The sequence below is a fragment of the Trichomycterus rosablanca genome, chromosome 9 (assembly GCF_030014385.1).
Source record: "Trichomycterus rosablanca isolate fTriRos1 chromosome 9, fTriRos1.hap1, whole genome shotgun sequence".
Classification (NCBI taxonomy): domain Eukaryota; kingdom Metazoa; phylum Chordata; class Actinopteri; order Siluriformes; family Trichomycteridae; genus Trichomycterus; species Trichomycterus rosablanca.
Window position 1 is genome coordinate 6438428 of NC_085996.1, and position 26381 is coordinate 6464808.

The 26381-nt window shown below is 39.2% G+C and overlaps 1 protein-coding gene across 1 annotated transcript; it reads right to left on the reverse strand.

Annotated features, from left to right (window-relative positions):
• Positions 1-1035: 1035 nt before the first annotated feature.
• marcksa (myristoylated alanine-rich protein kinase C substrate a) lies at positions 1036-7953 on the reverse strand. The gene is made up of 2 exons (XM_063001750.1): positions 7647-7953; positions 1036-3561 (listed from the first exon to the last, which is right to left on the reverse strand). The coding sequence occupies exons 1-2, from the start codon at positions 7743-7745 to the stop codon at positions 2788-2790; spliced, it is 873 nt and encodes a 290-aa protein (XP_062857820.1). The 5' UTR covers positions 7746-7953; the 3' UTR covers positions 1036-2787.
• Between the last annotated feature and the right edge of the window lie 18428 nt (positions 7954-26381).

Sequence of the window (26381 nt, forward strand, 5' to 3'; positions counted from 1 at the left end):
TTACTAGTCGCACTGTTTTTCTTAAATTTTTATGTATATCTGTAACTATTGTTTAGATATTATTATTTTTGTTATTATTTTCTTTTTAGGATTTTTCCTAATTATGTAACTATGCTTTGGCAATGCGAATGTTCTTATGTGTCATGTCAATAAAGAAAGCTACGTTTGAGCTGAGACTCTATTGTCTTTGGCTAGTGGTGATACAGCAAGTCCAGCAGGGGGCGCCAATTATTGTACGTAACACTGTGTGTGTGTGTGAGAGAGAGAGAGATAGTTCTTATATTTCCCAGTCAGTAGGAAAACCTGATACTTCACAGCTTAACCATAATAATACGACGTATGTGCAAGTGTGTGTGTGTGTGTGTGTGAGAGAGAGAGAGAGATAGTTCTTATATTTCCCAGTCAGTAGGAAAACCTGATACTTCACAGCTTAACCACAATAATACGACGTATGTGCAAGTGTGTGTGTGTGTGTGTGTGTGTGTATACTGTAGGAAAGTATTGGAAAAATCTGCTGGAGTGTTGAATTTCAAGTTCAATTCAGTTATCAAAAACAAATCACTAGACCTCAAATCACAGAAACTATTTTTTTATAAAGTCGCTGTAGGTCTGTAATTATTATTACATTTTAGCCAAACAGTCGTTACATTAAAACGACTTAATTGCCTTTATGTCACAATATATTATTTATATTGTTTTTTTAACATTGTAAGTAAATTGTGCAATGTATGTCTATAATTTGCTTTAAAGAACAGACAAACGTGAACACCAGTTATATAATAATCATAAACAAAAAAGCTGTTACAGAAAGTCACTTATAAGTTACATGGATGAAGCTTCATGTGATTGTTGGATGGTTTTCTCGCTCTGTTTTACTGTAAGAGGAATTGTCCAGGTTCTCCTGATGTTCATTTTCTCCTCACACTCATGAAATTTAAAACCAACAGGAATTTTCTACCAGTCTAACCTTCATCAAGTAAACGACTTAAATAAAAAAAACAAATCAAACAGCAGTTTGTTTGAAATTTTATTCACATTTATTTTTTCTTTATTGTGCTGACAGACACCTGAACATTTCCAAAAAGTTACATTTAATCTCAAAATCAAACCGGTAGAAAAACTTCTCCAGTATTTACAAAGTGAAAAAAAAAAAAAAAAAAAAAGACAGGAAAATGCTACGAGAAACTGCCAGAGCGACAGGATTGAGAACTTCGTAAAAGTTTAGAAAGATCATACCACAGTAGAAAGAGTCACAGCTTGAAGTCAAGTTCAAAAATCACTTTAGAATGAATTTAAAATTTCATTTATCTTACAAAAATGAGCCTGGTTGTAAAAACTGAATGTGTTTGGTCTGAGATTGAAGATTGATTTTATTATTTGTACAATAATCACAGTTCAATGCGCCCCTCCTATACATAATTACACAGTAAATTCAGGCTGACGTTGAATGCACCCCAGCCTGACACTAAAAACAACCAGCTAAAAGATTCACCTGGTACAAAATTTAGTGTTTATTGGTGACTTTTATTTAGACAAAATACACAACTTAGTCTCATTCAGTAACTCCACCCCATCGTTTGCATCCCAGCCCCCCACTTTCATATCCTCCACCAATTCTGTTTAATCTTCACTTTTGTTGTTTGTATAAAACAGCTTATAAAAATAATAAAATTAATACTGAATTGAAAAAGGTGTAATTTGTTATCTAATTTGGCCCCGCCCACTTGTTACCTAGCTAAAGTTTTAAAAATCAGGAGGAAATTTATCAAAAAAGTCAAAATCTTCCAGCTACAGACAAATTCTGACCAGGAAAAAGTCAGTTCGGAATGTTTTCCGCTGGCACATTCTGATGTTGCTGAGAGATTGGCATTCCTGGCTCATGCTAAGCTAGACTTAAGTTAAATCTGATCAGACAATCACAAACTGGGTCATATATGCATGTCATAACCAGCATGTATAACCTTTCTTCTAGTCGCATTGAATACTTACAACAACGAAACAATACAAAAGTTTAAAGTTAGCCAGCTGTCAAAATGCTGAACTGCACTAATGTTAGCCTGATACATTGTTAGGTAAGGTACGTAAGGTCAGCTCGAAACTAGTCAGCTATTATAACACTAACACCAAAGTTAGCCAGAGGGCAAGTTAGCCTTTCTAATCTCAATGTTGTAGTAATGTAAACTGTAAGACCGGCACATTATTTTAGTTTGGCATAGTTTAGGTACCCAACTATCTATCTAACTAATTGCAGAGCTGAGCTAACATTCTAACATTCGCAATACAGCCTAAATAATATTATCTCGGTAGGTTTCTGATATTAGTCACGTTCACTATTTGCCTAGATAACGTTACTCTGTGTGTGAGTTAAATTACATAATGGTCATCTTTAGCTATCTAAAGCCAACACATTGCTAACATTACGCCAGCATTATGGTTACACCTGGGCACATCTATGTATTGTATGCAACTGATCAGACTTAAGCTCCGCCCACCACATTTTATCATACTAGTTATAATAGTATTATTAGTGAGTCAGATAGCAAAACTTGTCACGGAATTAGTTTAGCTCAATCCATATAACTTTTACCTCAATCACTATCATTCAAACCAACCAAAATCTAACATGAAGACTCAGTAATGATGTCTAGTTTCTAATTGGCTGATTAGATTTAACTTAAGTTCCGCCTATGGAATGAAGACACGCCCCTTACTCAGTGAAATTAAGCTGTGCCGAGAGAGAGAGAGAGAGAGAGAGAGAGTGTGTGTGTGTGTGTGTGTGTGTGTGTGTTACTCTTCCGCAGCAGTTTCAGCAGGTGCAGGTGTTCCCTGTTCAGCTGGAGCTGGTTCTTCTGCGCTTGGTGCCTCCTCTTGCTTGGGAGGAGGAACTTCAGCTGGTTCCTCCTCCTCTGTCTCTGCTGCTTTCTCCACTTCCTCTGTGTTCTTCTCCTCTGTTTTCACCTCCTCCACTGGTTTAGTTTCTTCTTGTGGTTTCTTCTCCTCTGCTGGTGCCGCCTCTTCTGGTTTGGGTGCCTCCTCCTTGACCTCCTCTGTTTTTTCCTCCTCCTTTGTCTCCTCTTTCTTCTCATCAGTCTTTACTTCCTCTGTTGTTTCGGCTTTGGCTTCCTCTGCTGCTGCTGCTTCTGCTCCTTCCTCCTTCTTCTCCTCCTCTTGAGTTTCATTTTCCTCTCCTTCTTTCTTCTTTTCCTCCCCGTCTCCTCCTTCTGCTGTTTCCTTCTTGCTCTTTTTGAAGGAGAAGCCGCTCATTTTGAAGGACTTCTTGAAGGAGAAGCGTTTCTTTTTCTTCTTGGGTGTCTCTTCACTGGTGGAAGGTTTCTCCTCATCAGCCGGAGCTGGACTGGCAGATTCTCCAGCAGCCTCTTTTTCTTTCTCTCCCTCTGTGTCTGCAGGAGCTGCTTCAGCTTTATCTGCTTCCTCATTCTGTTCCTCTTTGGTCTCCTCTTTTTTCTCCTCCTGTTCTCCTTCAGCTGCTGCACTGCCATTTGCCTGCACCTCCTCCTTTACCTCCGCTGCATCGCCATTCACTTTCACATGGCCGTTCTCCTGCAGGAAGTAAAACACAATGTTAACATATGAGAAATTCTATATTGCTCCCTTATTACAAACACTGATGTTATTAGTGTAACACGTGAGTTTAAAACCACAGCACAGTGAGGAGGATGGTAAGAGAAGCAAAACATTTTTAATTATGTTTGCCTAGTTTAAGAATCTATGAGTGCTGGTTGGAAATTCCAACAGGAAAACAAACCTAAAACATAATCAAAATCCAGCATTTCTTACAGTTTTAGTCAGACACAGAGTGTATTAACCAATATAATTTATTATTGTTGATTTTGCACTGCCCTGCAATGAAGTGATGACCTGTCCAGAATGTTTCTGTGTGCCTTGCACCCATTGAGAGCTGGAATAGGCTCCAGCATCCCCCACAACCCTGATTAGGATAAGCAAAAAGTTTTGGAAAAGACCAAATGTTAGGATTATTTTAAACTTCACTAGGATTCCCAATTTTACAGTAAGGAGCAGCCAAAACTCCAGTTACCACCCAAATAGTAACACCAGTAACACAGTGGATCAACTGTACTGATGTAGATCAGTAAAGCCAAGTTGCTTTTCAGACTTGTTTAGTATTGCAGTTGTTCCCAGCCGCCAATTTGATATACATTTGAAATGAGTGTAAAAACTTGAATTAAACAAAAACTTTGAATAAAAGAAATTTGAATAAAATTACAAAACAATGTTGAAGGTTTACTGAGCTGAGAAAAGTTTCAGTATTAATGTTTTTAACAAATGAGGAGTGCCAGCGATTATTCAGCTCATTTCTACAGGGTGTAAGAATTGTCCTGATATTCGACTGCTGAATAAAATGATGCACACAGTAGATTCTGTACAGAAGTCCAGTCTAAACCAGTGATGCCACCCAAGTGCCCAGGAACTGATTATTAACTCCACTACACACTATCACTTTCTCATTGGATTCACAAAATCATTAAAATTAAATAAATAGTAAATAATCAACATGTTTAACGTTGTGATGCTGCAGTGACTAATAATGCCCTCCAATAGGCGCTGCTGCATCAGTGTTACGCCAAATAATTGCGGTCGGGACTCCAAACTGAGGTAACGATGCGGCATCATCAAAGCGATCACATCAGAGGAGTGACGTCATGCCGTGAGAGAGGGAGAACCCCATGAGGGGAAACATTCCTCCAAAATCTACAGTGATAATGCAGCTGTTTTTAACATCAAACCACCTCCAGCATCACCATCAGGACCACCACCCACAGTACCAGCACCCCCAGTACCAGTATCAACAGCAGCACCACCCACAGTACCAGCACCAACACCCTCAGGACCACTAGCCACATTACCAGTACCCCCACCACCAGCAACACCACCCACAGTACCAGCACCAGCATTCCCACCAATCACAGTACCAGCACCCCAACACCCCCCACAGTACCAGCACCCCCATTTCCAGTAGCACCACCAGCACCACCCACAGCAACTGCACCAGAACTCCCAGCACCACCCTTACTACTAACAGCACCAAACACAGTACCAGCACCAGTTCCCTGATTTAAAAATAAAACTTCAAATATTTAGGGGGTCCTTAAAGAGGATATGATTTCTCTAAAATGACTGACCCTCCAAAAGTCTACTAAAGAGCCATTAGCATGGATGTAGAACTTTAACTAAACAGGTTAATAATGTTTGCCACTGCAATAGAGAGCTGCTTCATTGATTTTCTGAAGGGTTGAAGATTTTCTGCCTTTGAATAATATTGGACGCTGCAGTGACTCATAATGACCTGCATGAGGAGCTGCAGCATCAGTGTTACACCAAACAATTGCGGTTGGGACTCCAAACTGAGGTAACGATGCGGCATCATCAAAGCGATCACGTCAGAGGAGTGACGTCATACCGTGAGTGAGAGAGAGAACCCCAGGAGGGGAAACATTCAAATTTTTTTCTTTGAAAAAAAAAAAAAAAAAAAAAAAAACTTTGAGAAAAAAAAAAAAAGAAACATTCCTCCAAAATCTAGTCATGCAGCTGTTTTTATTCATCATTCTCTTTAACAAACATCAAACAACGACCCCCAGCACCACCACCCACAGCACCACCATCCCCAGGACCACCACCAGCTTCAAATCTTTCAGGGGTTCCTTAAAGTAAATTAGATTTTCCTAAAATGACTGACCCTCCAAAAGTCTGTTGAAGAACAATTAGTATGGATGTACAACTTTTTCTTGATATGTTACAGTTTGAGACTATAACAGATGTTTTCTCAGGGCTGGAAAACGTTTTCTACCATTAATTATGTCCATTGGATGCTACATCACAGAGTCTTCATAATCTAATCTGTTTGTTTATCTTTGGGTTTCATGATGAACCAAACAGCTGAACAAAAGCCTTGAACAAAATCATTTTAGATTCAGCACAGTTACTATGTTCAAATAGTCTACTTAGATTAGATTCAACTTCACCGTCATTGTGCAGAAGTACAACAAAGCCAATGAAATGCAGTAGCATCTAACCAGAAGTGCAAGATATAGAGATTATTTACATATAATACAGTTAAAGTGCAGAAGTGACCAAGTTGAAGAATATTAAATAGGTAATGTTGATTGTAGAGAGTATACACTAGTATATAATTACAGAGTGGTTAATAAAAGTGTAATGAATGATAATAAATAAAGTAGAGTTTATAAGCATAGCAGATACAATATAAAGTATTGTTGTGCTGGTGTAAATAGTGCAATAGTACCATGTGCAAATTTGCAAATATTCTTCCAAGAATTAAAGCCATTAAAAGGACTATGCATGTAGTTGTAACAGTTTGGAGCATCTCCAAATCTTCTAGATGTATTTTAGTTCTAGATGTATTGTAGTTTTAGTCCTAGATTAGAAAATCTAGTAGAGAGGGGTAAAAAACCTTCTGAAACAATAACGTTCTTTCGAATAAAGAATTTTATCTTTGTTTATCTTTGGGTTTCATGGTGAACCAAACAGCCGATTAGAAGCCTTGAACAAAATCATTTTTAGGTTCAGCACACAGTTACTATGTTCAAATAGTCCTTCAATTAGATCTTCAGTTAGATTAGATTAGGCTAGATTCAACTTTATTGTCATTGTGCAGAAGTACAAGAACAGAGCCAATGAAATGCAGTAGCATCTAACCAGAAGTGCAAGATATAGAGATTATTTACATATAATACAGTAAAAGTGCAGAAGTGACCAAGTTAAAGAATATTAAACAGGTAATGTTGATTGTACAGATTATATTAATTGTAATATTATTATTAATGAAAGGTGAATAAAAGTGGCTAAAAGAATGAGTAATGTAGAGAATAAATAAAGTAGAGTATATAAGTATAGCAGATATATACAATATATACATTATTGTTGTGCTGGTGTAAATAGTGCAATAGTTCCATGTGCAAATTTGCAAATATTCCTCCAAGAATTAAAGCCATTAAAAGGACTATGCATGTAGTTGCAACAGTTTGGAGCATCTCCAAATCTTCTAGATGTATTTTAGTTCTAGATGTATTGTATTGTCCTAGATTAGAAAATCTAGTAGAGAGGGGAAAAAACCTTCTGGAACAATAACGTTCTTCCTAATAAAGAACTTTATCTGGTCCAAATGACTTAGAATATGTTCTATATTTGTAACTCTGGTACAAAACCTGCACAACTACACAATGGTGTCATATAGTTCAATAAATACTAAAATAAGGGTTCTGAGATTAACCATTCTACTGAATTGTTTTGTTTCTTTTGGGGGGGTGGGTGCAGGGACCGCCTGTCTGACACGATCATCTGGAACAATGGCCAACCTGTAGATTCTACAGAGAAAAGCTTCATCTGTTAAATCCATTTATAGCACAAGAACAATTCAGAGCGCATTTAAATCTCAGAAGGGTTTTACGCACAACCTGTGCAATACAGAACTGTGAGCCAACTAAAGAACCTCCAAGGCAATATGGTTGACCCACAGAGCTCAGTTTTGGGTGAATGGTGAGAAGACAGTGGGATGCTGGGAGATCACACCCCCACCCCCTCCAGTGCGCGCCTGTAATTATTACAATAACACGTTGTCGAGACGATACAGGTGAGTTCTTTCTTACCTGCCCGTTGGTTTTGGATGGAGAACCTGCTGCTTCTGAAGCTGCCGTAGCTGTTGCAGCTTCTCCTGCTTTCTCAGTTTTGGAGAATTGCGCTCCCATTGCGCGCTCGGTCAGACACACGCACCAACTCACACAAAGAAACTGCCGCAGATCCCCGTTGCTCCCGCACACGCTCACACACACACACAATCTCCAAAAGTCTTAGTCCTCCTAATTACGGTCAGGATGAGAGCAATAAACACTCGCTCACAGGTACACCAGCAGAGGAGCAGTGTGGTGAAATAAAATCCGACAAGAGCGCGCAACGAAAAATGGAGAAATCACCAAGACTGAGATGAAGATGCGAGTCCAACGCCCAGTGAAAGCGCCACTGGCGTCATCAGAACAAACCAGCCAATCACCAGTTAGCCTCCAACTGAAATTCCACAAACCAACCAATCAGAATCACGCCTCGCATCAGGGGCGGGGTTTAAACATACAAGAGAAACAATAGATCCCAACACTGTTCTCAACGTTTACCACAATGTTCATCTCAGTGTTCATCACACTGTTCTTCACAACGTCCATCATACTGTTCTTCACAATATTCCTCACAATGTTCCTCACAATGTAACTGCTCAATTGCAACGTTTTATTTATTTATTTATCCATTTTCCAAAATGAATTAATTCTGTTGTTTGTGTTTATTTGATTTAATTTGTCTTAATGCAGGATACAAACATGGATCAGCTATTCTTCACAAATTTAATGATAATAATAATAATTCTGTATATTTTCATTCATTCATTGTCCTTTTTACCACTGCTTCATCTTGGTCAGGGGCAAAGAAGGTCCTGGGTTTGATCCCCAGGTGGAGTGGTCCGGGTCCTTTCTGTGTGGAGTTTGCATGTTCTCCTCCGGGTGCTCCGGTTTCCTCCCACAGTCCAAAGCCGTGCAAGTGAGGTGAATTGGAGACACTAAATTGTCCATGGCTGTGTTTGATGTAACCTTGTGAACTGATGAATCTTGTGTAATGAGTAACTACCGTTTCTGTCATGAATGTAACCATATGTGCAAACATGACGTTAAAACCCTAATAAACAAACAAACAAACAACCTGGTCAGGGTTGCAGTGTGTCCAATCTATTGGGCAAAAGACAGGAAACATCCTGAACAGGTCACCAGTTCATCACAGGGCACACACACACACCTAGGGCAATTTTAGTAGCTTTAATTGACCTGACTGTAGCCGTTATCATTATGGAATATTAAAACTGTATTAGAAAAGACGATTTGCACCATAAGGGGCACCTTTGTGTGGAAACTTTTCTCATATTTGTTGCTTTAATGATTTCAATCAGATGCCACAGTGCATCTTCCACTTTACATACTCATTTCACCACTGCTTACGGATCCAGATGTTGTGCCCTTTACAAAAATGTATGCATCTTTGCATGTCACTATTTAATAAAGAGAGACTTATGTGTCAACGCTACATCAAATTGCACTTTTGTGAAGCTCATCACAAAGTTAGGACCTGATGTTGACAGAGTTGACGAACTCTGTTAATTGCTTTATGTTTTTTGACTTCTCACATATTGACGTTAATTATCAGAGCATTTTGTTTATTTCATTTATGCTATTAATCATTTTTTAATTTAGTAAGTGTTACCTTTTTACTACAGTTTGAGACACTGCTGGGATTTTTGTGGGTCTGTCAGAAACAGGAAGTGGAGGTAAGGAAGATAGATTGTGGTTGAAATTATGGATTCATATAGAAACTGAGAAGCAGATTTAGCAGAAGCTGAAGAGTTCATTTGTGTTTACACAGACAGATGGATCAGGTTCCTCCTTCTAAAACAAGATTTACTGAAGATTTATACTGAAATTCTGAGGAACTTGAATGTGAGTGGGACTTTCTGCCCACTTTCCATGAACTCTGATTTAAAATTCAAGATGTGCTTAGATGTAGGTGTGGTGGATCTGTACCCAGGTGTAGATGTTGTAGATCTGTACTCAGGTGTAGATATGGTGGATCTGTACTCAGGTGTAGATGTTGTAGATCTGTACTCAGGTGCAGATGTTGTAGATCTGTACTCAGGTGCAGATGTTGTAGATCTGTACTCAGGTGCAGATGTTGTAGATCTGTACTCAGGTGTAGATGTTGTAGATCTGTACTCAGGTGTAGATGATGTAGATCTGTACTCAGGTGCAGATGTTGTAGATCTGTACTCAGGTGTAGATGTTGTAGATCTGTACTCAGGTGTAGATGTTGTAGATCTGTACTCAGGTGCAGATGTTGTAGATCTGTACTCAGGTGCAGATGTTGTAGATCTGTACTCAGGTGCAGATGTTGTAGATCTGTACTCAGGTGTAGATGTTGTAGATCTGTACTCAGGTGTAGATGTTGTAGATCTGTACTCAGGTGTAGATGATGTAGATCTGTACTCAGGTGTAGATTATGTAGATCTGTACTCAGGTGTAGATGATGTAGATCTGTACTCAGGTATAGATGTTGTAGATCTGTACTCACGTGTAGATGTGGTAGATCTGTACTCAGGTGTAAATGTTGTGGATCTGTACTCACGTGTAGATGTTGTAGGTCTGTACTTAGGTGTAGATGTTGTAGATCTGCACTCAGGTGTAGATGTTGTAGATCTGCACTCAGGTGTAGATGTTGTAGATCTGTACTCAGGTTATATGATGTTGTGATGGTATTTAGAAACATTCTACTTTGGATGAGGTTGTTTTGCTATACTCCACAATTATCACCCCTGACAAGTTGGAAATGCACTCCAGTAAAAGATTCAAAAAATTCAAAAAAATTAATCAAATAGAGTTAATGTTAATAGTTTACATGATTGATTAAAACACAAAGTAATTTGTCAGTGTAAAACTTCAACTGGAAATTGAAAATTAAAACTTTATTGTGGGTTTTCTGAAATTCTGCTGGGTCAAAATACACAAACAGCAGATTAACCTGGTGGCATTTAAAGTGTTATAATGTAATTTCACTTTGTGGCATGACTGGTGACTTCTTGGTGCTCATATAAATAGGGGTTTTTCTGTTTCAGCATGACTGTTCCCCTGTGCACTAGGTAACATTTATAAATACATGATGTATTTTGGTATGGGGAACTCCAGTGGCCTGTACAGATCTCTCACATCAACCTCATTAAGCACCTTTGGGATGCATTGGGACATCAGTTGTGAGCAAGACCGTCTTGTCCAACATCAGTGTTTGACCACACAAATGCACACAAGTCCAAAACATGGAGAAGTTGAGGTTCTAATAGCCACAAAGTGGGTGGGGGGCTCCATATTAATTACCATGGTTTTAGAATAAGATGTTAAACAAGCTCATGATCAGGTGTCCACATATCTTTAGCTATAAAGTGTAATTTATTTAACAGTTATTTTGTACACAATGGGACAGTCTAAGTAAGCTAAGTCTGATAGTGTGGTATCAGAGTTAAAGCATAGAAGCTAAAATGCCAAAAGATGAAGTTTAAATTAGGTTCAGCAGAGTAATAGTTTAAAACTGACTCATATTATGTGTAAACATACTGCGTTGGACAGGAAGTGGTTGAGCTCGCCTTCACTTCTGTTATTTGTGTTTGTAGTGTTTACTGTGTTAGCAGAACTGCGATGGTGGCATTTCATATCTGCACATCATCACCTTTCACTTCCTCTAAGAGCAAATGCACCAAAATACACACCAACATATAACAGCTCATCAGTATATACCAAAATACACCAAATACACACCAACATATAACAGCTCATCAGTATATACCAAAATACACCAAATACACACCAACATATAACAGCTCATCAGTATATACCAAAATACACCAAATACACACCAACGTATAACAGCTCATCAGTATATACCAAAATACACCAAATACACACCAACATATAACAGCTCATCAGTATATACCAAAATACACCAGTACACACAATCAAAACAACACTCCAAGATACACTACATGATATTCTCTCTCTCTCTGTCTATTTCTTTTTTTGCCGCAGGGTGGTGAGTGCTTTTTGACAGAGACACATAAACCCTGCATCTGACACTGGGACAGACAGAACATTTGTGTACCACCCCACCAGCTACTCAATCCACCGGCTCACCACAACCGAATGTTTACCATAGAGCCAGACATGGAAGCCTAGCAAACCAAAAGCAACAGGAACATGAAAAGCTGCAATGCCACCCATGGACAAAATTCAAGAACCGGAAGGTTGCCTGCGGAGCTACCTCACAAGATGCTATTTATTTATTTATTAGGATTGTAACGTAATGTTCAACACTTTGGTTACATTCATGACAGGACAGGTATTTAGTGGTTACACAAGATTCATCAGTTCAAGTCTTTAATGTCAAATACATTCATGCTAGTGGGAGCTAGTGGGAGAAGACAAGCAAGTAGTTGGCCAGACATTGAGGCAGACAAAACAAGCAGACTAACAAACAAATAAGGACTCATCCCAGACCTGTGTCACAGATACGTCTGTAAAGTGTCCCCGCAGGTGTAGCGAGTAATGTGTGATGAGCCGCAGGGAATGCTTTGAACTGTAGTTCAAAGAGGACTACACATTTTGTCCGACTGTGCCTTTGCCCCAGCGTGGGTATGGCTGGTAGGTATGTTAAAATGTTTTCAATGTCTCTATGTTAGTCCTGATCTCTCATGGTCCTAGTCCTGCTTAACCACTATAGTAAAGTTTAGGGTTATTAAATCCAGTTTTGTTTATGTTAGCCTGACTCTGACCTCTCTACATCTCAGGTTAGTTTTGCATTGCAAATCATGTTAAACGACATTAACAAGCCTGCTGTTCTATTACATATAACAAAAATAAAGACAAGCTTCTCATCAGAAAATGCAAAATAGTGTTCACTCACTGTGAAGTCCCAACACCAACAACACCAAAATCATTAAATAAGCTGCAATAAATCAGAAGAAAAAGCCCAGAAATTAGCAGGATAACCTACAAGCATAATGAATTTAAGCTCGGGTTTTATTTTTTGTCTCTTTCTAAACTTGGATTCTCAGCAGTTTGGGTTTGTAGGATTTTATGTGGGATTTATTTTTATGTTACATGTAATGGTACAAACATGGTAATGAGTGAATGAAACATCATGTTAAAGTACAACGTAAACTGTAAGTGTGACTACAAAGCTGCAACATTTCAGAAATATATGACCATAATAAAGCAGATTTGGAGGGTGGTAGAGGCAACAGTCTGTACATCTCTCTTTATTCTTCTTCTTCCTCTCTCTTTCTTTCCTAATTCTTTCCCTCCATCCACATCTCTCTCTTATTCGGGCATGTCTGTGTACAGTTGATGGTTTATTAGTATATAAAAGACGTCTTAAATCCCAATATGCACCTCTGTGTCAATGGTAGCTTTAAGCATGTGCAAGTCACCTTTGCTGTGGACACTGATGCACCCTCATACCATGACAGATGTTGGCCTTTGCACCTTTCACTGCTAACAGTCTGGATGGCCTTTTTGTCTATGGTACGTAGAACTCATATTGATCGAACCTAGGACGCTGCAGCTGTGTGGCACCATGCTGATCTTTAATATCAGTGAGCTTTACTGAGGTTAATTTGGAGCAGTTTGTATGTAAAGCATCCCCTCCCCATGCAAATGACTCTGAGTCGTTACTCTGTCAGGTATGATTCACACTAAACTGACTAATAATATTACTTTCATCTTTTCAGTTATGATCTGCTTTGATCTTTAGATTTTTTTAGTTTTTAAGTGATATCTGACTGGCATCGTTTCACATTGCGGAAAGATCTACGGTCCTGTGCAAAAACAGAAAAATATTAAGCTGTTGATGCTCGTAATAAACCATTAGGGGGTAAATTAACAAATCAATGTGCCACCAATACTACAACAATGTTGCTTTAGTGAATTGCATTTATATAAAGTACGATGTGTTTTTTAATTACAGAAAAAAGATCTGGAAGGTCCAAAGCCACATCATGCAGGGACGATCATCGTCAAGACAGGAGTAAAACCTACAAAACTATCAGAATAATTTAAGACCTTAATACAAGACTCTTTAAATAACAAGAAGTGGTAAAATGTTTTAATTCAGGATTTCTGTTAAAAAGTCATTGTTCTTTAAGATATGTATCAACGACATCATGGAATTTGTGGCAGAACACAAATTCATACACAATTTCTAACAATGTCAGGAGCCTTTTCAGCTGCTGGCACTGCTGAAATCTATTTCATTCCAAGGTAAAAGCATCCAATACTGCTGTGACATGACTGTCTGATAATTACACAGATGAGCAGATTACATGAGTACATGTGTTCCTAATAAAATGCCCATTGAATGTACATGTGAACACATGCTGTATTGTACGGATGTTTCTTCACCATAATACTGGTATTCTGTGCAATACATTTTGAAGATGGTGCAGACAAGTAATCTAACAGGAAATAATCAGACACTTTATTGTTCAGAACTCTAATCAGTTCTACAGAAATATTTTGTGTGCCAAAGTGTGTTGGTGTCATTTCACATTCACTCACATAGTGGTGCAGGTTGTAATGTGAGTGGGTAAACATGTCCTCTCCTGCCCACTCTTGCCTACCCCTGCCCACTCACTCACTTCAAATAACTTTTATATTTCTGACTGAATGCAGAGCCTGATGCATTGTGGGTAAAACAACACAAAAACACTAGGTCTTTTCTGTTTTCTCTATTCACATTTCTATTCCCCTTTCAAACTCCGTAACAATCTGGTGGTTCCTCCCGCCCTCCTAAGGGGTGAATAGGGGGTGAATAGGAGGTGCCACTCCTGTATGTGGTCTTAAATTGAATGCGGTTAGAGGTGTGGTAGGAGCCTGAGGAACAACTGTACTGCTAAAGATCAGGTTACACTGTGAGAATGTTTAAGAACAATGTAATAAGACCTCATTTATTCATTCATTCATTAAACCATTCATTCATTCATTAAACCATTCATTCATTCATCTGCAGGAAATGCTTTCTTCTGGACTGAATCAAAGTTGATCTGCAGTGTAACCAGCCATGAAACCCTGGGCTTAAGATGGGAACACATCCTGGCAGTGTGTCAGTCGTCTGTAAAGCATCAGTCATTCACTTACACACTCATTTACTGTTTATTTGTTTTCATTATTTTTTCATTTGTGGATTCAAGGTTGATGTCACATAAAAGCACTCACTACTGAGTTCTAAGAAACCAGAGATTGGATTGACATAAATCATACCAATATTGAACTCCAGCCTGGGATAATAATGAGGAACCCACTGACCTATAAGCATAGTTTTATTGTTATCCTCCTTCACCACATTTTACAGCTTGGACTATGCATTAACACTGATAGTGTTTACCAGGAAATTAAGAAATACTGACAAACTACAGAAGACTTGTGATCAAGGGAACATATGCAGACTAACGAACACATGCAAACCTTGATAAAATTGGAAACATCAAAAACATAGGAACTGAAATTTTGGTAGATGAAGATACTTGAGAAAACTTCACTGTTATATAAATGGTTCTTTAAGGGTTCTTTACATAGTAAATCATTCAAGGTGGAACCATTTGTACCTTTAAAACACACACACACACACACACACACACATTTTCACAAACAGACATATGCTCACACACACAAATAAACACACGTTTTTACATAAACACACATATGCTCACACAAATATACACACATACACTCTCATTCCCTATTCAGGGGGGTTATCAAGGGTTATAAAGATGTTAAAATCAGCTTTAGTATATATCCTATTTAAACATCCTATTTAGAAGAATCTGAGTGATTATAGATTAATTTTGTTTATAAACATAAAAAGTTTATCTATATAAAAATAAAATCAGTTATATAATAATAATACATTTTAGTCATTACCAGTGTTGATCAGGTTTGTGATGGCTGTACTATAACAGTGCTGAGAAAACGTCTAGCTTTAGTTGGTGCACTTGCTGAGACTTCATGCCAAACCAATACAGTCTACACTAAATAGTGTGCACTACTTGTCTGGTTTTTGAGGTGCGCTCGTACTATTTTCAGTCACTTCCTAGTACAGAGGGTGCAATTTAGGACACAGCCAGGTTTGTAGTGAATAAACTGAGGTAAGAAAGCTAATTAATCGGATATTATTTATTTGTATTTTCTCCCAAACATAAATGTATATTTTAAATTTTTATATTTTTATTTAAAATGTATTTTTGTTTGCATTAATTATATTAAAATTAGGAGGATCTGACTGGTTTGAAATAAAGTTTATCTAGTTCTAAAGTCAATGCAGTGTTAATTTTTTATATTTATATGAAGGAAACATTAATTATTTTGTTTATTAATATTTAGTATCCTTTACATGATTTAGTTAATTAATTAAATAAGCTAACAAATTACCTTAACAAACAAGCTACACTGGTATTGAAAATTGGAAGGTACCATCTTGTCTAGTCAGTGAGTTACTGTAAATTAAGATATGGAAAACACCTTATAGAAAAGGTTTTTATTACTATTGATGTGTAAAATACATACCCAGAATCCTTTGTTTGTCAGTACTGATTCCATTGATCCTTACATGATTGTGTGTATATGAATTATTCAGATTGCTGTAAGCCAAGTGCGCTGTACTGGGTTTGAGATTGGGAGATGGTAGGACGAGTCCAAAGGACTCTAGACCATCCAGGGACCTGCAAAGACTATAATATTAACATTTGATGCTACAATACAGTCAGACTTTCTATCCTACAAAATATCCCATTTATTTTTACAGCTTTGTTTTTACCAATGAGAGTTTACGTCAGTGATTATAAAAGGTGGACATTGTTTATGGGGAATTTCCTGGATGTGTCCTAAACCTCATTCTTATGTGCTACATACTGTGTAACTAAACCATTGGTAGTGCATTAACTAGACAGACCTCTTTATTTTAATAAGCAAGTGGCAGACTCTTGCAGAGGAGTTTTTAGCTTGTTCGAAGGAACACACTTTACCTTCTGTATTCCTCCACCATTTATTGAAACCTCAACCTGACAGTAGGCCTTCTCTCAAGTTAAGTCAGTGAACATTTTCCAGTGATCAGGTTGTTGGCACTCAAACCTGGTTCTTTATATTGAAGGTTCTGATGGCCTCGAATCCAGTCAAATCCAGGTCTTTGTAGTGGTGGGAGCATCTTCAAATCAAAATCTTTCACAGGATCTCGTTCACTCAGTCACACAACAGCCCTTTAATATCTGAAACGCATTGCTTAATGTAGTCAACAAGGATTTCAGCGTTATCAAATCAAATGAGAAACGTAGTGTAAAGTATCACATGTGGCAGTGAAGAAGCACAATCACATTTATCACTGTTATGGTAATTACAAATGAATCACATGATCAGAGCTAGTGTAGCTTTCACAAAGAAAAAATCAACAGTGGTTTATTTAATAATCTAATTTAGCAGCTTGGTGTACATTGTACACATTAACAGTCTCAGCTTTGCTTTTATGTCAATTATTAATTGTTAAAAATATGTCGCATTGATTGATATTGTAAGTTATAAGCTTAGAGTTAATTAATAACATCTGTATTGTGTTGTGTTGATGTGATTAGTGCTCAGAAATGAGGAAATACTGATTCGGCATTCTGTACTTCCTCATTCCAAATCTACAGAGCAACACTGTATTGACTTCTGTGTGTGTGTGTGTGTGTGTGTGTGCGCGTTTTGGTCTGTTACACGCACTCAATGGCCTTATTGTAAAAACAGCGCAGCTGTGAGCAGTAATGTATTCTCTGTATGTACACTCCTGGGCCAAATCCAAAACTGCGCTTCCAAAATCTTCTACGAAAATAAAATAAGCTAGAAGTCATTTTGGAAGATTATGACACCCCGCCATGTGTTTTATATCAAACATTACAATCTTTTTATGCATTTGTTTTTGTGTACAAGAAGATTACTGAAGTGAATTTCTTTGTTTCCAACTTTCCCCCCCAACTGATTCCTGCAGGAATCTCACCAGTGATCCGTTGTTCCAGATCTGGAATAATAAATCTTTGTCTTTAAATAAAATCAGTGAGACTGTACTCAGCCAGAGTCAGTAATCAGAAATCGAGACTTGCAGTGTTGCTATAAATTTGATCTAAAATCCACCAGTAAGAGAATGACACAGCGGGTGGCACAGCTGGTGGCACAGCAGTCTACCAAAACATCTACCAAAGGCTCTACTCTCGAGTTTTAGTCTTGGCAGTGTCACAGCCTGACTGGGAACTCCACATACACAGCAGGTTGTGCCTGCAGGAAGCAAAGGCTGGAAGAGGTTTTGCTGCCTTGAGCTGCAACAGTGGCTCCTACTGTGTGGTTGAGGCAACGTCAGGAGGAGCGGAAGAATACAGGAAGATGTGGAGGAAATGTGGAGGAGGAGGCATGTACTTGTCTTTGGCCCTTCTCAGCCAGTAAGTACTTTGGTAAGGGTTGCCAAAGAACACAGGAAATAAGTATATCCAAATTTAGGTCCAACATGATTAAACAAACAGCAGCTTACAAACTTTTAACTTATCCAACTCACTCACAGAGAGAAGAAATAGTACACCACTGGAGACTGAACGTTTCTCTTGGTTCTGTTTAACTGGTTCAAACCTGACCTTTGGTCACTCTCTGTTTTCTCCCTGTATTTATCTGAGTTGTTCTCTTTTCCCAGTTGAGCAAACTGCATCTGATGGTGAAGGTCTGAGGGTACAAATGAGATTCATTGCAGATGATGACTTTTAAATGTAACACAGCCTTGAAGATGGAGGTTAGAAAAACATCACAGATTCAGTGAAATGTAGCGAGGAAGTGAGGAAGTGAGAAGCTGAACATCAGAGAGAAAAATCACACATAAAGAGGAACAGAGAGGAATGTGGGGTAGTTTTAATGCTAAATGGGAACAGCTGTTTTTTGGGGTGGTGGGGGTTCGGGGGGATCCTCGGGTTCCTGTTGTGAACATGCTGTGTGTGTCAGCACATTCTTTAAAACTAATACACATCTAACAGTTGAAAAAAGATTCGTTTCAACATAAAAGACTCTCTCTGTTCACAACAGAAACCTGCGGTTCTTTGTTGCTTTGTGAAACTGTTGTGGTCAGACTAAGGGAGATTCTTTGGTGGAAATGGTCCACCATTGTGGCTAATTAAAAATGTATCTGTAGTTTGAAATGTGAAAAATTTACAAGCATCATTATTAGTTTTTTTTTTTAACTTACTCTCATTTACATTTGTGCCATTTAGCAGATGCTTTCATCCAAAGCAACTTACAGTATACAGTCTAAGCAATTTAGGGTTAAGGGCCTTGCTCAAGGGCTCAACAGTGGCAACCTGCCAGTAGTAGGAATTTGAACCAATGACCTTCTGCTTACTAGTCCAGTCATTTAACCACTAGGCTACAACTACTGTTTTTAAGCATCACCACAGCAGATTGCTCTGGTCTGTATACCTGATCCTCCTCAGTTTTTACGCTGGATGTCATTTCTGATCCAACCTCCCTATTTTACTTTGGCTTGGGACCGGCACTGAGAGCGCACTGACAAGTGAACCTCCCAATGGCTAGGATGTTACACCACCTGAATGCCCACCTGAATTAAGTATCATAAATACACTTTAACATTCGGAAATTAACTTGGAGGACAAAATCAGGTTAAGCCGGTACACTACACTTTGCTTACTGCTAAGAATCCTGTTAAAATGTATGTCACTTTGTGAATAATATTTTGCATATAAAACCTGTCTGAACATGAACACCCACACACAAACCACACACACACACACCCACGTACACCGTGTCTCAGAGGTTCTCTTCACACTGCAGGTAAAAGTGACCCAAATAATGTATATTTACATTTACATTTTCAGCATTTAGCGTACGCTTTTATCCAAAGCGACTTAAGATAAGATAAGATAATCCTTTATTAGTCCCACAGTGGGGAAATCTTACAGTACAGTGACAGTATATGGTCTAAGCAATTGAGGGTTAAGGTCCTTGCTTAAGGGCCCAACAGTGGCAACCTGGCAGTGGTGGGGCTTAAACCAGCAACTTTTGGATTACTAGTCCAGTACCTTCACCTCTAGGCCACAACTGTCCCACAGCGTAGGAAACACCCCAAACAGGGGTTGGCAGTCCATCACAGGGCACACATATACACTCTATTACTTAAGGGCATTTTACATTTACACCTTCTTCATATAGTAGATGCTTTTATCCAAAGCGACTTAAAGTACTGTGACAGTGTACTGTCTAAGCAATTGAGGGTTAAGAGCCTTGCTTAAGGGCCCAACAGTGGCAACCTGCCAGTGGTGGGGCTTGAACCAGCGACCTTTGGATTACTAGTCCAGTACCTTAACCGCTAACTGTCCCACAGGGTAGGAAACAACCCAAACAGGTGGCCAATACATCTCAGGGCGCACACACACACACACTCTCTTACCTTTATTCAAAGCGACATACAGTACTGTGACAGTATACCGTCTAAGCAATTGAGGGTTAAGGGCCTTGCTTAAGGGCCCAACAGTAGCAACCTGGCAGTGGTGGAACTTGAACCAGCGACCTTTCGATTACTAGTCCAGTACCTTAACTGCTAGGCTACAACTTCCTGTATATTGTAAGACAAATCTGAACCACATAAATAACTGTATCAGAATTTAAATTAAACTAAAGAACAGCTACTTCATTCCCTTTAAATGTCCAAAACATAGAATAGATTATAGGACGCCACAGCACAGATCTACATGCCATACATATTTTTTATTTAATTCTGATATCTGTGATTGTGTCAGTGTTTTCCACATTGTTTATTTGATATGATCCTACACATGTGTGAAATGCTTCCTAAGTGGTGGTGAGACTGAACACAATCAGATCCAGGCATGTGAACGTAACTTAACCTGTGCTATTGTGGCTAGCTAATGAATCAGCGAATGAGCATGCTAGCACGGAAAGAATAAAGGCTGTGTGTTTCTGGCTGGGGAAACTAGAGAGATTTAAAATGTTTCACTTATAAATCAGCTCACAATCAGCGCTTTATTCTTCATGTCTGTGAGTGTGTTCATTGTAATGAATTGACTGAAGGCTCTTTGATCAGACTGCTGGACAGTTCTTTATGAACATTTAATGGAAGTTCCTGTGCGAAGATCTTTGGCGCCTAGTCAGACTATTTATGATTCAGAATTAAATGTGGTTGCATACATGAATCTACAACTACATTAGTCCAGGCTTCAGTCTTTATTTTCCCTCTTCTAAAACATGCATTTCAGCATTTAGCAGATGCTTTAATGCAAAGCAACTTACAGTACAGTGACAGTATACAGTCTGAGCAGTTGAGGGTTAAGGGCCTTGCTTAAGGGCCCAACAGCAGCTATCTGGCAGTGGTGGGGCTTGAACCAGCAACCTTCTAGTTACTAGTCCAGTACCTTTTTTCAAGATTCAGGAGTTGTTATGAAAGTAACAATTCAGTTTTAGAATCCTGATTCATTTTCATGATTTACACCGATCAGGCATAACATTATGACCACCTCCTTGTTTCTACACTCACTGTCCATTTTATCAGCTCCACTTACCATATAGAAGCACTTTGTAGTTCTACAATTACTGACTGTAGTCCATCTGTTTCTCTGCATACTTTTTTAACCTGCTTTCACCCTGTTCTTCAATGGTCAGGACCCCCACAGAGCAGGTATTATATAGGTGGTGGATCATTCTCAGCACTGCAGTGACACTGACATGGTGGTGGTTTGTTAGTGTGTGTTGTGCTGGTATGAGTGGATCAGACACAGCAGCGCTGCTGGAGTTTTTAAACACCTCACTGTCACAGCTGGACTGAGAACAGTCCACCAACCAAAAATATATCCAGCCAACAGCGCCCCGTGGGCAGCATCCTGTGACCACTGATGAAGGTCTAGAAGATGACCGACTCAAACAGCAGCAATAGATGAGCGATCGTCTCTGACTTTACATCTACAAGGTGGACCAACTAGGTAGGAGTGTCTAATAGAGTGGACAGTGAGTGGACACGGTGTCTGATCCACTCATACCAGCACAACACACACTAACACACCACGACCATGTCAGTGTCACTGCAGTGCTAAGAATGATCCACCACCTACAGTAAATAATACCTGCTCTGTGGTGGTCCTGTGGGGTCCTGACCATTGAAGAACAGGGTGAAAGCAGGTTAAAAAGGTATGTAGAGAAACAGATGGACTACAGTCAGTAATTGTAGAACTACAAAGTGCTTCTATATGGTAAGTGGAGCTGATAAAATGGACCGTGAGTGTAGAAACAAGGAGGTGGTTTTAATGTTTTGGCTGATTGGTGTAGGCTTATTTGCAAGATTCAGATTCAGTAGTCAGAATCATATCTCTTGTTTTGGTTTGAAAATTATTGTTACAATTCAGATTCATATAAAGAGTTTATATTCAGGGTTTACTTACACTTACACTTCAGATTCAGTAAGATTCAGATTGACTTTTCAGATGTGACTTTCACATTCTACAGCGTTAGACACGCACACACACACGCACACACACACACACATACACCCACACACACACTTCTAGAATAGTGTCCATGACAACATGACCAAAGGAGGCATCTAACTTTAAAAGATAAAGGGGTAGTGAGAGTGAGACAGATTCATTAGCATTTCTATTCTTTTCTCTGCGCCACTTTTGTAGCAACAGGGTTTCACACACACACACACACACACGTGCTGTTAGATAGTTAGATAAAATAAGCATTCAGTACTCAGCAAAATCAGGGTGCATCTTGCAGCAAAATGTTAATCCTTAAAACCCTTTAGATTGCACTGCTTTCCCTCATACATGTGCAAATAGTGTAGTTTTAGTGCATAAAAGTCTGCTTCAATAAAGGATTACATTTAATTTACAGAAGTTTAACCCGTTACTGGTCTCACCAAGAAAATAATGTTTAACAAATTATTTCTTTGCATTTCTGAGTTTTTTGGGACTACACCAACAACAGACAATTAATATTTTTTAATAGTTCTCACAGTATTTTTTTATTGAGTCTTTACCAAACTGTTGAGATGATCACAAAAATGATGAAACTATCATGTATAATTTTTAGCTGCTAGCTTCGAGTTGACAAAGGCTGTTTTCTTTAAACCATCTACCAATTTTTTTTTTCTATTTTATTTATGCATTTTCTCCTATTTTCTCCCAATTTTAGCGTAGTCAATTTATCTTCCGCTGCTGGTGGATCCCTGATTGCAGTCGAGGTGGGTATATTGCTGCTCACACCTCTGACGACCCGCGTGCAGACCTTAGCGGAACCCTTTTTCACTTATGCACTCTGCACAGGCGCCTCTCTATCTGCTAATCAGGGTCCTTACACAGTGTTTGAAGACCCCACCCACATAGTCCGGTTGTCCTGCCCTGGCAGAAACCAAATGGTTGAGCAGACCATTTTATTAATTAGACTGCACGTAGTGTTTATATTAAACTCTACTCATTGTTACCTCATGTCATAATATATTTGGTGTGACTTCTGATGATTTGGACTTTTGGAACAGTAGTAGATTCTTACATTTTTCTCAGCACGTACGGCTGATGCTACTCCCTCTGTATTCTTCCACCGCTCATGCCGACACCCTAGCACCTTAACAGACATTATTGAGATGGTGTTGCAGCAACGGGGGGCCGGTCGGCCTTAGACTTGGCCAGTTATGTGTGTTGAACACCAGACTAGGCCTTAAGTATCACGTCTCGAATCTGTCAAGTCTAATGCACACAAAATAAAAAAAAAACTTATTTTAATTGTCGCTTGTCTACATGTTGTGCTTCTACATAGTTAATAACTGGACACCCTTGGTTTTGTTGCTCATCCGTCTAAGCACAGCGTACTATAAGGTTGAAGAAGCTTCGTGTGTGCATGTGTGTGTGTGTGTGTGTTTGTGTGTGTGTGTGTGTGTGTGTGTTTTCCCACCCGCTGATCAGTTTCTATGGACACCGTATCCAAGTGATGCCAATTTATTTTTCCACACAGGAAATTAAAAATAAACACCACCAACCAGTCGAGACGAAGAATGTGAGGCTTTACTTTGTCTCATTCGACTTTCATCTGTCTCCCTGAACTTTAAGGCCAAAGTATGTGGACACAGAACAGCCAAACACAATCCAAACCAACAGGCTTCAGTGAAAAAGACCTGGAGCTCTTTAATAACTTTGGGAAGCTACGGGAACCGTAATAGGATTGATGTCAGACTTTGCTGATAAAGCCTGGCTCACGGTCAGCATTCTAATTCACTCCTGAGATGCTGGATAGGTTGAGGTCAGGCTCTATGCACAGATAAGTTGTTTTAAAAAACAGAAACCACCACAGTTGGTACAAACCCAGATTTATCCTTTAGACTATAAAATTATTGTGATTGATCACCGCTGAGTCTACTGCACCGATTTACACCACTTGGCATCACCTACTGTGATTTTAGACTCGTCCGACTCACACTTGATTGATTACTGGTGAACAGTGTTTGTGCGACCAGGGGTGAAGATTTTCACTCTCAGTTGATTTTTCAATCTATTTTCTTTTCAATTCGTATATGGTTAAATGTTCTAGTCTCATTAAATAAATCACCGTAATAATGTCGAGTACCGCTTGATTCCTTCATTCAGATGGCAGGGGGTGCCAAAATGCATAGAGGAATTGGGTATACCCAGGGGGTGGGTGGAGAGGGCTGAATTAAAGCATTTTTAAAAAGCATGATAACAGACTGTCATTTGTCGATGGTTAAATGTTCTAATGTCCCATTAAAATTTAATACTGATCACTGTGCTTCACATCAACACATCTTTATACTTTATTGGCTACAAAACAATTAAAACATTGTAAAGGTAGCAATGATGAACAGAAATGATGCTGAGCAGAACCAGTTCAGCATCAGTATGTAGATTTAATGTAGACTCTAGTTAACAGTTCATTCCAAGCTCTAACTAAATGCTAATCATAATGAATAAAGATGCACCAGCGATATTAAAGCATTAATCCAGCTTCTGTGTCAGGTATTAGTTAACTATTGTGCCAGTGTTGCATAAGGAGGCAGTTTGGAATTTGGTAGTATGTCCTATACCACAGAGGTCCCCAACCACCGGGCCGCGGACCGGTACCGGTCCGTGGGTCATTTATTACCGGGCCACACAGAAGGAATAAATAATTAGAGATCGCTGCATCAGCAATGAAAACACTGCTTTCCAACACATGGGTGTGTATCGTCTCATATCACCCCCAGGTGGAAGCAGCGTCTCGTTGCAGCGATAAAAGCTCATTTGTGAGCAGTATAGTTATTTTATTTTAAGTCCCTCCACCCCGCCGGTCCGTGGAATTATATTTTATATGAAACCGGTCCGTGGTGCAAAAAAGGTTGGGAAGTGCTGCTATAGCACATGACTGATGATTTTTATTCTACATGCTGTCCCTTCTGTGTGGGTTCACTGCTGAGCTGTTGTTGCTCCTAAATGACAATATCTATGCATAGCGGCTCTAGCAGACATACATTCATGAATCCATAAGGTAGAAGGAATGTTTACATACTTTTTACCTCCTTAGGGTTTGATGTATTGAAAAGGATAAAAACATTGTGGCGTTATGAAAACATCTATTATGTCTATTGTGTAAGTGTATGAATTGACAGACAGACACACACACACACACACACACTTTAAGCTGGACATGTTTCCCTTTGCTCGCTGTCTGTGTGTGGCCACCTGGAACCACACCCCACTCCTTGATGTGGGCACACACACACACACTATCTCTCAGACATGCACATACACACTGCATGAAAGGCGCGTTTTGCAGGGTCTGCATAAAGAGCGGTTACTGTGTGTGTCTGCTGTTAAAAGATCTGGGTGATTCAATGTGAAGCTTGCCGTGAGTGTAGCCACGTCTGTGTGTGTCTGTGTGTGTCTGTGTCCTTCCTGCAGCTGTGAAAATATCGCTGTAGGAATGCAGAACAGGAACTTCCTGCTTTACACACACAGACTGCTGTAAATTGTGTGTGTAACTGGAGGATAAACTAGAAAATTGAATTTCCTGAAGGAACTGAAGTGATTGTGCAGGATAAGCGGTTTCGTGGTATTGCCAAGGGTTGGCTAGATGATTTCTATCCTTGCAACGAAATTGAGCTTCTTACTCATATATTAAGGAAAGAGGAGTGTTTAACTTTTAGTGTAAAAATTACCCATTACAATAATGTACAATCGAGTACTGCTTGATTCCTCTAACATGCTAATACCTGTGAGTTTCATTCAGATGGAAGGGGGTGCCAAAATGCATCGAGGAATTGGATATACCCAGGGGGTGGGTGGAGAAGGCTGAATAGAAGCATTTTTTAAAAAGCATGAATAAAATATCTATTTTTTTTATTCATCAGTTCCAGATTTGGTTTGTTTGAGTTTTTATCTCTGATAAGCCACTAATGTTTTGATTGCCTGTTTCCCATCTCCTCACACTTCTGGTTTGTTTGGAAACTTTCATTTACTGCACTAATTTGGGCGGCACGGTGGCTAAGTGGGTAGCACTGTCGCCTCACAGCAAGAAGGTCCTGGGTTCGATCCCCAGGTGGGGCGGTCCGGGTCCTTTCTGTGTGGAGTTTGCATGTTCTCCCAATGTCCGCGTTTTCTCTGGGAGCTCCGGTTTCCTCCCACAGTCCAAAAACATGCAAGTGAGGTGAATTGGAGACACTAAATTGTCCATAAC

Coding starts and splice junctions, on each gene's coding strand:
- marcksa (XM_063001750.1), bottom strand. CDS start 7,745: ATGGGAGCGCAATTCTCCAAAACTGAGAAAGCAGGAGAAGCTGCAACA. Junction 3,562..7,646: donor CATCCAAAACCAACGGGCAG/GTAAGAAAGAAC, acceptor TACTTCCTGCAG/GAGAACGGCCATGTGAAAGT.